Source organism: Plecotus auritus, assembly GCF_963455305.1.
Source record: "Plecotus auritus genome assembly, chromosome: 12".
NCBI classification, from domain to species: domain Eukaryota; kingdom Metazoa; phylum Chordata; class Mammalia; order Chiroptera; family Vespertilionidae; genus Plecotus; species Plecotus auritus.
The window spans coordinates 37,738,011-37,750,990 of NC_137778.1; the positions used below are offsets into that span (position 1 = coordinate 37,738,011).

A 12,980-nucleotide genomic window follows, 5' to 3' on the forward strand; every position below is an offset into this window, starting at 1 on the left:
TGGAAGCTGTGGGCGCTTCGGCGCCCCTTTGAGCCCTGAGCGCCCAGTCCCTGCCGACACCGCGCCACCGGGTCCTAGCGCCCTTCATTCGGCAACCCCCAACTAACGCGGGCGACGGCCGGGAGCAGAGCAGGGGCCTGCAGACCCTTTCCGCTGTCCGCTAACCCACAGTGACACTGGAGCTGAGCAGAAAGGACGCACTCATTTTCTCGGGTCCGCTCTCCGTCCTTGCGCTTCTGTGAAATGGGCAGAATCGGCAAGTTGCGGAAAAATCTTTACTCCCTTTTCAACGGTGCCAACAGGGCGCTGTGGGCAGCCGACTTCAAGTAGGGACTTCTCTAGGGCTCCTTGCCCGGTTCCTGCGACCACTGCCCACCGCACCCCACCAAACAACGTTTACACTTGGCTTCCGCGCGCCTGCCCGGCCCGGTTGCTTCCCTCCGGCCTGTTGACTGGCGACCGATGGCCGAACCGAAGGGGGCACACCTGCGGACCGGACGCCCTTCACCGCGGGGCTCAGAAGAGCTTAGTCTCCCCCGGCTTCCCTGCTGCCTCGGCCCCCACCCCCTCGGGCGGGGCTGGGAGTAGGAAAGAATCAGAAACAGCTGGGCGGCTTTCCCCGCACAGAGGCCGGATGGGGGTCCTGCCTAGAGAGTAGAAGCCCGGAGCCATTTCTCTCCTTCGCCTTTCCACCCTTCCTCCTCCTCACTGCTCCCTCCTCCCACCCCTCGCACCCCTCCCACCCCTCGCACCCCTCCCACCCCTCGCACACTGCCTGGGGGCGTGGCAAATCGGGAAGGGGTGGGAGGTGTTGACTGCTGAAAGTGACTCTTCACATCCCCCACCCCCACTCCTCCCACCCCGCCCCACACGCACCTCTCCCCCAACACCTACACACACACACACACACACACACACACACACACACACACACACACACACACACACATATATATATATATATATATATCCTGTCCCCTTCAAACCCCCTCCCCATACACATCTCCCACCCCGCCCAGCCCCGCACTTCCCAGGCCCGCAGGTAGAGTCTCTGGGGGCAGAGTGGCCTTTAAAACCCAGGGTTTCCAACTTTGAGAGTTCGTCTGGGATCTGGCCCCAACCCCTGTTCCGGCCTCAGTTTCTCCCGCCTCGCCCCTCATTTCCAGGTGTCTTTCGTGCCTCTCCCCTTGATTTATCTAAACTATAAAGCCTTGGTGTAAACAACGCGCTGGGAATTGCTCACCCCCCCTCAACCCCAAACTCACTGTCAGTTCTTGGTTGGGGGGTGTTAGAGACGCCTGAGTGTGAGCGGACAGGGCGCAGCTGGCCACAGACATCCCAGAAGCTGAGCTGGGGGAGAAGGGCTCAGAGGGACCTTCATCCCTTCTCCCCACTTCTTACTCCTCTCACTCACTTGCTGCGTCAGGGGACCGAGTGCATTCATCCATTCAACAAATACTTGTTCCATACCACGTGCCAGATGCTCAGCACCAAGGACACATCAGTGAACAAAGCAAAACAATTTCTGCCCTCATGGAGTTTACTGTTTACTGGGAGAAGATAGACAACAAACAGGAAACATCATAAGTAAAACATAGTATAGTGTGTAGGAAAGCCATAGTAGGAAAAAATAGAGTTGTACCGAGGGTGATCCAGTGGGTCTCTTTAAGGTAACATTCAAAGGCTTGAAGGAGGATCCCAAAGAGCCAGCACAGACGCTGGTATGCAGAGCTGGAAGGGGCCAGCCAGCTGGAGCAGAGGAGGCTAGAGTGGAGAAGAGGAGTCCAGGTGGGGAGCAGGGGTGGGCCGTGCTGTGCAGGGTAGAAGGTGCCCACCTTTGGGGGGAAGGTGGAAAGTTGGGTGGGAGTGGGAGAGGACTGCGTACAGAGATCAACCAGCCGACCCTTCCCCTGCCCTTCTGCCCTTTTTCTCAGTCTGGGAGGCTCTAGAAAAAGTAGCAGACTTTGGCTGAGCTCTCCTGACAGGAGCAGGTGAGCAGAGCGGCCCCACCCCTTCCCTTGGACCACCCTTTCACCTGCTCCCAGCCAACCCCACCTTGATGCCGGGCAGCAGTCAGCACGCTCTAGCAGCCTCTCCCAGACTCCGCTGGGTGCTCAGGCCTGGGTGTGACTCTGGCCCCGTTGTCTATTTCTGCAGATGGGCCTGAGGTTGCAGGGCGGAGGGCTGCGGATGATCACATCGGCCCTAACCTTGGGTGGACTCACCCACATGGGCCCCACACTCACGGATGAGGCCCTTTCCTTGGCTTCAGCTGTCTTCATAGGCAAGTGGGACTGTGTCTTGGCACAACATAGATGCTCAGCTATTAAGGCATGTTGATGAGCTGAGCGCCCCCCCCCCCCCGCCCCGAAACAGCAACTCCAAGAGGGAGGAAAGTGGGTGAGGGGACAAGACTCCTCCCCATGGCTCACAGGCTACCTCTGCCCCAGAGTGGACAATCCGGGATGGGGCTTCACTCCTTCCTCTTCTTCTTCCCCTTCCCTCGAGCCCCCAGCTCCCCAGGAGGAACCCCAGTTGCAGGAGCCAGCTGACTGCAAGAGCAACTCTCAACCACTTAACTAGAGAACAAATACGGAGCCAGAGAAGAGGTTTTCTGGGATCTGCCACTTTGGAGTTTCACATCTCAAAATAAACTTCCAGGCTCAAGGTCTTAGACACTACTGGAGAGCTCAGCTCCTCACGCAAGGGCCTGTGGTGGGGCTTCCAGGCAGAGGGTCAAGGCCAGAGGCTCAGCTAGCGCCTGACCTGCTCCTCCCTCCCACCCCCACCCCCACGCCGCCATCCATCGTAATGGGAGCCTGGGGAAAGAGCCACTGATTTGGGAGTCACATTCTGGTCTGGAGGGTCCCGCATGGAATTGTGTAGGCACTTATTGAGCACCTGCTGTGTGCCCAGCACTGACCAGGACATTTAAACGACACCGAGGTTGTGAAAGGTCGTTTTCTGACAAGTACAGTAAAGCCATCTGAGGGTGGCACACGAGGCTTAGCTGTTCCCGTTCATGCTGCAGTTGTCAGCAGAGACCAGGAAGAGAATGCAGGCGCCCTCTCCCCCAGGCTCCCGGGCTCCCTGGGTCTCCAGCAGGACTGCGCCCACCCAGCCTTAGAGTCAGACCTTCCTTCTTCCTCCAGGTGGCATCACAGCCTCCACCCTCTCGCCATACTCTGCTCCCCATGGGGCCACTTAGACTTAAGATTCATCTTCCATTCTATTCTCTCGGCTGTGTGGGACTGGACAATTTTGAGTTTCTCCTGGCCCTTGGAGGGGAGTGGAGGTGAGCTCTAGGAGCTCAGATGTGGGTAAACAGTTCTTACTCCACAGGGCCTGCCCTCCCCAGGAGGCCCCCCCTTCCCTGGGCCCCTTTGGCGATGACCTTCTCTCTTTCCCAGTGGGTGGGAGGTGGTGTGGATGGTAATGAGCAGAGAGAAAGGCTGAGAAGGGGCTGGGGGGAGGTTTGGATGGGAGTCAAGGAATTCCTGCGCCTGCTGCTTGCACAAGGGGCCCTGAGCCGCCTTTCCTGAGATTTCTTAGCAAACCGAGGCAAGTCTCATTTGAAATGGGGCCAGTTTCACACAGGGCTTCCCCTTCCCGTGCCCAGCCCCTGCCCTGTCTCTCCTTCCCCAGCCTCTCCGTGCAGGTGTCTAGGGAAGAGAAGGGAGCTTGCAAAGAACCCAGGGGCTTCTAAAGGGGTGGGGTGCGGATCTACGTTTTATACATAGCTGACCGACCTCTTCTTGGTATTTATGAGCTCCCAGGCGAGGCATGGAACGTGTCTCAAAGAGGCCAGGCCAAGAGGGCTTTGAAGGAAGAAGTATCCAGTCCCAAACCATGGAAGGGGGCTTGGTAGGGCAGGGACCCCCTTCCTCCCAGCCAGTGACCAAATGGGGTAGACTGCTCCCCCAAGGGGCACCTGGGTAAAAGGAAAAGAGGAGGCTGAGGGAGAAGGGGAAGGAGGAGGGGAAGCGTGGGGGGTGGGACCATGGGGCGGGGCTTGGGGGGGTCTGGAGCCTTTTAGCACTTTGGCCGTAATCAGACTGGAGCCAGGCGGTGGGCGGGCTGACAGCCATCCTGGGCGGGTGGCCCGGGTTCTGTGTGAGGCCAGTGGGCGTGCTGCAGGGATCCTGGGTGGTCACTGACCAGCCTAACCCCCAGGGGTGGTGGTTCCCACTTTGCCTCCAGCCCCCCTCTCCCAATCAGCCTGTATCATATACGCTAAGCATTGAGCTTGCTTTCTCTCCCCACCACCTGTTCTGGGCCCCAGAATGGTCTGGAAGCGAGGTTTGCTTCTAGTGGACCAAAATCTACAGTCCCACTATCTGCCTCCCTCCCACCCTGCCTTCCTCGGTTCACTCTGCCTCTCAGTCTCCCCACGTCTCCTCTCTGTGTTTCTCTGGGTCATATTCCTGCCATTCTGTGTCTATTCCTCTCTCTCTGCCTTCATTTGTCTCTGTCTATGCCTGCCTTTCCTCCTGTCTGAATCTGTCTCCCCAGTCTCTGCCTCTCCCTGTCACTTGGTGTGTACCTGTCTCTCCACCTTTCCCTCTGCATGAATCTGTCTGGCTGTCTTTCTCATTTGTCTTTTATTCTCCCCATCTCTCCCTTCACCTCTTTTCTGACTGTGGCTTTCTCAGTCTCTGTCTGTGGGTCTGTGTTCCTCTGTATTTTTCTTGGTGTGTATCTTTGCTTCCTTTTGTCTCTGTCTCTCTCTTTCTCTTGCCCCCTGTCTCACACCATCCCCTGCAGTCCCGGGAACACAGTGCAAAGTGCACTAGATGGAAAGGAATCAGAAAACCTGAGCCCCACCCTCCACCCCCCGCCCCAGCTCAGCCAGGCACAGTTTGCACAACTCTAGCTCCTGGCCAGCTCCTGGCCTCAGTTTCCTCGCCGTTGAAACAGGTAGGGTGGAGGTCTAGTTCCCTCGGTGGGGGCCTCTTCCTCTCTCATTTCTTGTAGCACAGCCCACCCACCCTGCTCCTCTGCTACCTGAGTTTGTCCCTGCAGTCAGGGACCTGTCATCCTCCGGTCCCCAGTGGGAAGGCGTCTCATACTGTCAGCCAGCAGCCGCCAAAGGACTGCTCACTCCTTCACGCCTTAAACATCAGGGTAGACAAGGTCCCTTTCTGGGGCCGTGTCTGGGATACAAACCAGATTAGCTCATCTCTCTAATCCTCTTTGTGCTGGGGCCTCTGCCAGGCAGGGACACCCACAGTGCAGAGCTCGGGTGTGTGTGTGTGTGTGTGTGTGCGTGTGTGTGTGTGTGTGTGTGTGTGTGTGCAGCTTCTTGGAGAAGGCAGGACCAAGGTTTTCCTCCCTCTGTTCCACCCTCCTGCCCGAAAAGCCCAAATGAGCAGCCCTCACTGGCTAAGAAACCTCATCAGACTTGAGCAGAATCAGGTTTTTCATAATTCCAGTCTGCCCTCCACCCCCATCTCCTTTTTCACAGCCTCTCAACAGCTGGAGACATCACTCGAGCCGTCCCGGTTTCTGAACAACCCAGAACCCACCCCTTCTGCACACAGCACATGGCCCATATGCGCGTATTCTCCAGTCCTTGGGGGAGACGTGTCCTTGCGTCCCTTCTTGGAAAGCCTGGAGTGTCAGGCAGGGAAGAGGGTTGGGGGGGTTGGAGGGAGGGCAAGGCAGTTTCTACGCTTCACACTCCAAGTTGGAGGCCTTCAGCCCCTCTCTGAAGTTTCATTTGGAAAGAGAGATCTTTCCTGGCTGATAAGATCAAAGTATTCCCTCTGCCAAATCATTACCTTATTTCTGAGGCAATTACAGAACTTATTGTATCAATTAGCCCGGTCTCCAGCTGCAGCCATTTATCTCTGTGTCGTGCGCTTGCATAAGAAAGGGTCTGCAGGGCGCAGCCTGCCGGGCTAGCGAGGGGAGGGCGGGGAGCAGGGAGCTGTCCCGCTGCTTTCGGCCGGGACAGGCAGGTGGAGGACGTCGGGGCGCCCTTCGGGGACTGGAGAACGGGCCGGCTCCTCGGTGTGCGCCCACCCGGCCCCGGCTGGCCGCGGGAGCGCTCTTTTCCGCTGGCACCGCACCTGCGCCGGACGTGGCCCAGAGGGCGAGCCCACCGAGCCGGAGTGAGTAGAGACGGCGCAGGTCTGGCCAGGACCCGGGCTCCTCCGCGGAGGAAAAGGCCGGGCTGCAGCCCAGATGCCGGCGGGTCCTGCCTCGCGGGTGGAGGACTCACTCTGGGGCCGTGCGCCCCGCAGTGGCGTTTTCTGGAAAGGCATGGCAGGGTGAGGTGCGTTTCAGACTCCCGAAAACCTCAGCGGCGCTTGGCCCAGAGAGGTGTGTGTCCCTATGGGCACGAAGTGTGGCCTCCTCTGCTTCTGTCCTGTCTGCGGCCCCTTCCTGCAGGACAGCCACGCCCACACCTGGGGTTGGGCTCAGGTAGGGCTCTCAAACCTTTTGGTCTCAGGACCCCTTTACACTCTTAAAAATTATCAAGGACCCCAAAGAGCTTTTGTTTATGTAGGTTATATCTACCCATATTAAAAACGGAAACGAACACAGGGGTGAACTGAAAGCACCCCCAGTGGTCAACACTAGACAATTTGAACAAAATAAAGTAGTTTTAAATTATAACCCAAAGTATAAAATATGTGAGTCCATACCGATATAAATAAATGATTGCGTAAATAAATCTATGGGGAGAAGACACATCGCCCCTGCAGAAGAATTCAAAAAATGTATGTGGCTGCTTCACCCTTAATGAGGTGGAGTGTAACGCCCACTCCTTAACGTGGGCCACAGGTTGTGACTTTCTTCCAAAGACTACATACAGAACGTAACATGGTATAGTGTGTGTGTGTGTGTGTGTGTGTGTGTGTGTGTGTGTGTGCGCATGGGGCGAGGGGAGGTAAGAGTAGCGAGATTTACAGCGAGGAAGCCTGACAAACCTCCGTCAGGCGATCAAGATCAACATCAACCGTGATGAGTCATGTTGATGGCAAGCACCCTTGATACGAAGTGATGAGAATGACACTTCTGTGCTTTTCCTCCCCATAACCCCAGTCTAATAATAAAAATAAAAATAAAAATGAAAAGTCCTGGCTGGGTGGCTCAATTGGTTAGAGCATTATCCTGTACACCAAAATGTTGCAGATTCGATTCCTGGTCAGGGCACATACCTAGGTTGTGGGTTCCATCCCTGGTAGTGGCACAAGTGAACTATGTTTCTCTCTCTTTCTCTCCCTTCCTCTCTCTCTAAAAAATCAATAGGAAACATGCTCCAATGAGGATTAAAAAAACAATCTGTGTGTTAATTGTATCTATTGTGTTCTTTATTGACCATAAATCTTTAGTCAGACTTATCAATTTTTGCCCCATGGTTTTGTGCTTCTGGGGTTTTATTTGAGAAGTCTTTTCCTCATGCAAGAATCACAAAATATTCCCTTACATATTTTGTTAGCTTTATAGTTTTATATTTTATACTTCTGTTTTTATTCCAACAAGATTGTATTTTGTGTATGGATCAAGGTCTGACTTTTCTTTTTTCCATATAATGGCCAACCTGTCTCTGAATTTTTTACATTTCTCAGTCCATTAACCAATTACTCCTGGTCTAAAGATAAACTCTGTTTTTTCAAACTTTATCTCAAAACTTTTCAAAGCTAGTTACCCTCCCTTGTCCTTTCCTAACCTAAACTCCTTAAAAGTAGAGTCTACTCTCTCTCTATTAAGGAGAAATCCAAATTTTTCCATCTGCATGTTCTTTTTTAAAAAATTCTTTTTTGGCTTTGAGAAACAAAGAATACTCTCTTTAAATATATATATATATTTATTTAAATATAATATTATATATATATATATATAATATTATATATATATATATATATATATTTATTTAAATATATATATATATATATATAAATTTCAGAGAAGAAGGGACAGGGAGAGAGAGATAGAAACATCAATGATGGGAGAGAATCATTGATCACCTACCTCCTGCATGCCCCCTACTGGGGATCAAGCCGGAAACCCGGGCATGTGCCCTGACTGGGAAACGACCTGTGACCTCCTGATTCATAGGTTGACGCTTAACCACTGAGCCACACTAGGCAGGCAGCCATCTGAATGTTCTTAACTCCTGTTTATTTCTCAGTTTGCTATAATCTGGTTTTAGTACTCAAAAGTATATTTGGAATTGTTCTCAGTATCATCACAAAAAGTCTCCTAATTGCCAGATTTAATGGCCTATTTTCATCCTGTGTTTGCCTAAGTACTGCTTTATCTCTGTTCCATAAATATTGATAAGCTGTGTTTTTACTTGCATTCATATCAAAATATTTTCTAATTTCTCCTTTGATTTCTTCATTGACTCATTGTTATTTAAAACTGTGCTTTTTTCCAAATATTTGGAGATTCTCCAGAGACATTTCTGTCATTGACTTCTGATTTAATTCCATTGTAGTCAGAGGACATCCTTTGTATAATTTAGATCCTTATAAATGTAATATTTAGAAATTTTAATGGTGAGTCTCACGGTGAGTGTTCTGTGTGCACTAAAATATGTTATGTATACCCCTGCATTTGGTTGGAATATTGTATAACAATTTACCCTATGATGTCTTTGTATGTAAAGTGGATCTATTGTAGGCAGCATATATTTGGGTCTTACTTTTTTATACAATATGACAATCTCTGCCTTTAATTGGGTTATTTAGATCTCATGCATTTTGTCATTATTGAGATGGTTAGTTTTCAATCCTCTGTTCTTTGCTCCCCTTTTCCTTCTTTTCCTTCATTTTGGATTGAATATTATTCATGATTCCATTTTTATATCTTTTGATACCTTATTGGACTTTTTTTTGAGTGGGAGGGTTTGCTTGCTTTAGGGATTGTAGTATACATATTTAACTTACTGTGGTCTATGTTCATACAATATACTGATCCATGTATAGTGTAAGCGTCTTACTATGGTACACTTCCATTTCTCAGCCTGTGTGTTATTGTTGTCAAACATCTTATTTCTTCATATGTTATAAATCCCACAGTATATTTGGATGCATTTTTAAAGAGATTTAAAGACGAAAAGAATAATCTTTTATACTTATCCAAATAGTTACATATTTTGTGCTCTTCATTCCTTTGTATAGATCCAGTTTTCTGGAATCATTATCCTTTTGGCTGAAGTATACACTTTCACATTTCTTGTGCTGCAAGTCTGCTGGAGATGAGTTCCTTCGGCTAGTGTATGTTTGAGAAAAATCTTTATTTTTGAAAGGTATTTTCACAAGGTATCAAATTCTAGGTTGACAGATTTTTCCTTGGTACTCTAAGGTTATAGCTCAAACGTCTTCAAGGTTGTAATGTCACCAATGAGAAGTCTGCTGTTATTCTTATCCTTGTTCATCTGTACACAATATGGTCTTTTCCATCTGGCTGTTTTGAAGGCTTTCTCTTTATCACTGGCTTTAAATAATTTATAATTTTCCTTGGTGTAGTTTCCTTCATGTTTCTCATGCTTAGGGTTCATTGACATTTTTGTATCTGTTGGTTTCTCATTTTCTTAAAATTAGGAAAAATTTGGCTATCAGTGATCAAAATTTGGCTATTAGTGACTCTGATTAAACTTACATTAGGTCAATTGATTTTGTCTCAAAGACCACTGATACTCTGTTCATTGTTAAAAAAAAAATCTTTTTTTTACATGCTATGTTTCACTATAGATAATTTTTTAAAAAATATATTTTATTGATTTTTTACAGAGAGGACAGGAGAGGGATAGAGAGTTAGAAACATCGATGAAAGAGAAACATCTATCAGCTGCCTCCTGCACACCCCCCACTGGGGATGAGCCCGCAACCAAGGTACATGCCCTTGACTGGAATCGAACCCGGGACCCTTAAGTCCGCAGGCCGACGCTCTATCCACTGAGCCAAACCGGTCAGGGCCACTATAGATAATTTTTATTGTTTTTTTCAAGTTTAACAATTTCTCCCATAGTGTGTAATCTGCTATTAAAACCACCCAATGTGGTGGGTTTTTTTTGTGTGTGTGTTTTTTTACCTTGAGATAATGTGGTTTTCATCTCTAGAAGTTTGATTTGGGTCTTTTCTATATTCTTCATGTCTCTAGTTAATTCAATATTTTCTCTATCTCCCTGAACATATGGAATACAATTATAATAGCTGTTTTAATAGAATTGTCTACGAATTATACCATTGTGTCATTTTGGGTTAATTTTATATTGATTGATTATTTTCCAGGACTATATTTTTCTGTTTCTTTGCAATGCCTGGTAATTTTTGGTTGTGTGCTGGATTTTGTGAATTTTAATTTGTTGGGTACAAATGTTTTTGTTTTTCTATACAAATTCTTTTTTTTTTTTTTATATATTTTATTGATATTTTTACAGAGAGGAAGGGAGAGGGATAGAAAGCTAGAAACATCGATGAGAGAGAAACATCGATCAGCTGCCTCCTGCACACCCCCCACTGGGGATGTGCCCGCAGCCAAGGTACATGCCCTTGACCGGAATCGAACCTGGGACCTTTCAGTCCGCAGGCTGACGCTCTATCCGCTGAGCCAAACCGGTTTCGGCTATACAAATTCTTGAGCTTTGTTCTAGGATGCCGTTATTTGAAAAAGTTTGATCCTCTTGAGTCTTCCTTTATTATTTTTTGGGTGGGAGCAGAGAAGAATTTAGTCCAGAGCTAACTTTGGTCCATCATGGAGACAAAACCCTCTGAGTACTCTACCCAATCTCCCACGAATTGTGAGAGTTGTCATTCTGCCTGGTGAGAACAGAAACCACTCCCAGCCCCATGTGAGCTCTCAGTGTTACTCCCTCTACTCCTTTAAGTGGTCCTCTCATTGGTCAGTTTCCTCATGGGCACATGTTGGTTACTACTCAGATGAAGACTCCAGAGGAAGCACCTGGAAATCCCTGGAGGTCTCATTATCGTTCTCTTGTCTCCAGGACTCTCCCCTCCCAAGTCCCAGCTTCAGCTCCTCAATCTAGGGAGTTGCCAGGCTATGCTTTGATTCCTCTTCACTTCTGGGCAACCAGAGAGCTCACATTGTTTGTTTCCTATCTCTGTCCGTTTTTCCCCCGAGAGCCAAGGTCTTGAAAATGGTTGTTTAATATATTTTGCTCAGTGTTTAGTTGTTTTAGGTGGGAGACTAAATCCAGCCCCTGATATGTCATCTTGGTCAGAAGCAGAATTCTCTAAAACTAAAAAAAGAAAACCCATCTCTTTTGACGCCATACACTTTGATTACATCTTCATATTTATGGTACATTTATAATTGTGTATACTGAATTATTGGCTATTTTCCTGACAAGACACACATTTTCTTTTGACAAGGCATTGATGAGAAACCAATTGCCCATTTATAATTTTACACATATAATATCGAACCATTTTCTAGGACCAGCTAGCTCTGGCTCCATATATTTAAAACGTTTTAATTAAAAAACTTGCAGTGCCTCTAAGATATATTTATAGCAATATAACCTCAGTGTTGCTTCTTTATGTCACTGTGCAGAGTGAGGCAGCATGAGGACAGGTGAAGGCATTCCTGCCCTGGGATGACTAGCAAAAGCTCACCTGTACATGGAGTGACTGCAAACTACAAAAATACATTGCCCTCAAAAATAGTTTCTTATTCAACTTACCTTTAGTTGAATTCCCTACATGCTGTGGCTGCCACTCCAAGGCCACCCAACATGGTGTGACATAGGATAAGTCAGAGTACAAAGAGCCAGCAGTCTTAACTGATTGCCGTTAAGACATCTTACTTTAGGAAACTTTAGAAAAAATATGAACACATTGCTGGGGGCCTTCAGGATTGGGAGAAGCTGTGCCAGGAATGGTCCTTGAAGCTTAAACATCATGGTACATCTGCCTCTGCTCCCGATGCTTCCTCAGTTCGGGCTCCTAGTGGTCCACCGAAGAGAGTCCCCGTGATCCCCTGGACAGACCACGCCCTTTCTGTTCCCAGCTACTTCTCCAGGCCCACACGCCAACCCAGACTTCTCACCTGGCAGCTCTGTGCATTGCATATGTTGTTCTTATTACCTGGAATGCCCTGCTCTTCTTCACGTGGGAGATCTACCCTTCAGGACCAGGACAAATGTCACTTCCTCTGTGAGACCATCCCTGACTCCACCATTCCTGACTGTAATGCTGCGGCTTGTTCCCATATTTCTTAGAGTCGGCACTGGACACATGACACCATGTTTTGTGTTTGTCTCCCCCACCCGCACCTACGGCCCCTAAAGGGCTGTAACTTACTTATCTCTCTGCCCCAGGGCCTCCGTCAGGGAGTGGCGCCTAGTGGGAGCTGTTGTGTGGGTGTCTGAATGGATGAAATCTCCCTTTTCCTCCCAGAGGGTGCCGGCTCTCGATCCCTTAAGGTTTGTTTTGTTTGGTTTGTTTTCCAGCAAAGACGGTAGAGGAGGAGCGCGACACCTTGGAAGCATAATTAAACGGGCAGGTGAATAAACAATAAATACATGCTGGTAGGCTCCTCCTGACCCGCTTAACAAATAGTTATGAGCACCTCCTACGTGTCTGTCATTGTTCCAGCAATTACATAATTGTAGTTGCTATCACTTGCTGAGGGCTTGCTTGTGCCCTCACTAGTCTGAAGTCTATTTGCTCATTTAAGGCTCACAACAACCCTGTTACATTGTTGCTGTGGGTTCCCTCTCACTGGTTTGGACCCCCATCCATGTGTGAGGCAGGGACTGTGGCTTTGCTCCATCCTTTGCCATCGGGGAAGTGGCAGCGCCTCGACATGGGGAGGGGACTCCTGAGGAGGGGACACATCTCTGCCCACTCCAGCGTCTCTGAAGTGGGATGTGGTGTGGCCGTACCTCGGTGCAGAGAGAATTACAGGAACAGAAACACCAGGGGGCGCAAGCAACTCAGCTTTCGGAAGCAGGGACTACAGCGTCTCACTTCGGCAGCCCTCATCGCTGTGCCTTTCTTTCC

General features: G+C 49.0%; 1 protein-coding gene across 6 annotated transcripts in view; it reads left to right on the forward strand.

The window, feature by feature from the left end:
- Positions 1 to 12,980, forward strand: part of ST7L (suppression of tumorigenicity 7 like) — a 219,620-nt gene that overhangs the window by 86,415 nt on the left and 120,225 nt on the right. Inside the window, exon 15 of one of the 6 annotated variants that reach the window (XM_080648959.1) lies at positions 9,135 to 9,663. The exons of the other annotated variants lie outside the window; for them this stretch is intronic. Within the exon in view, the coding sequence (XP_080505085.1) occupies positions 9,135 to 9,215 (81 nt within the window). The 3' untranslated portion in view covers positions 9,216 to 9,663. Of the gene's footprint in view, positions 1 to 9,134; positions 9,664 to 12,980 lie in introns of those variants that run through there. 6 annotated transcript variants of the gene reach the window in all.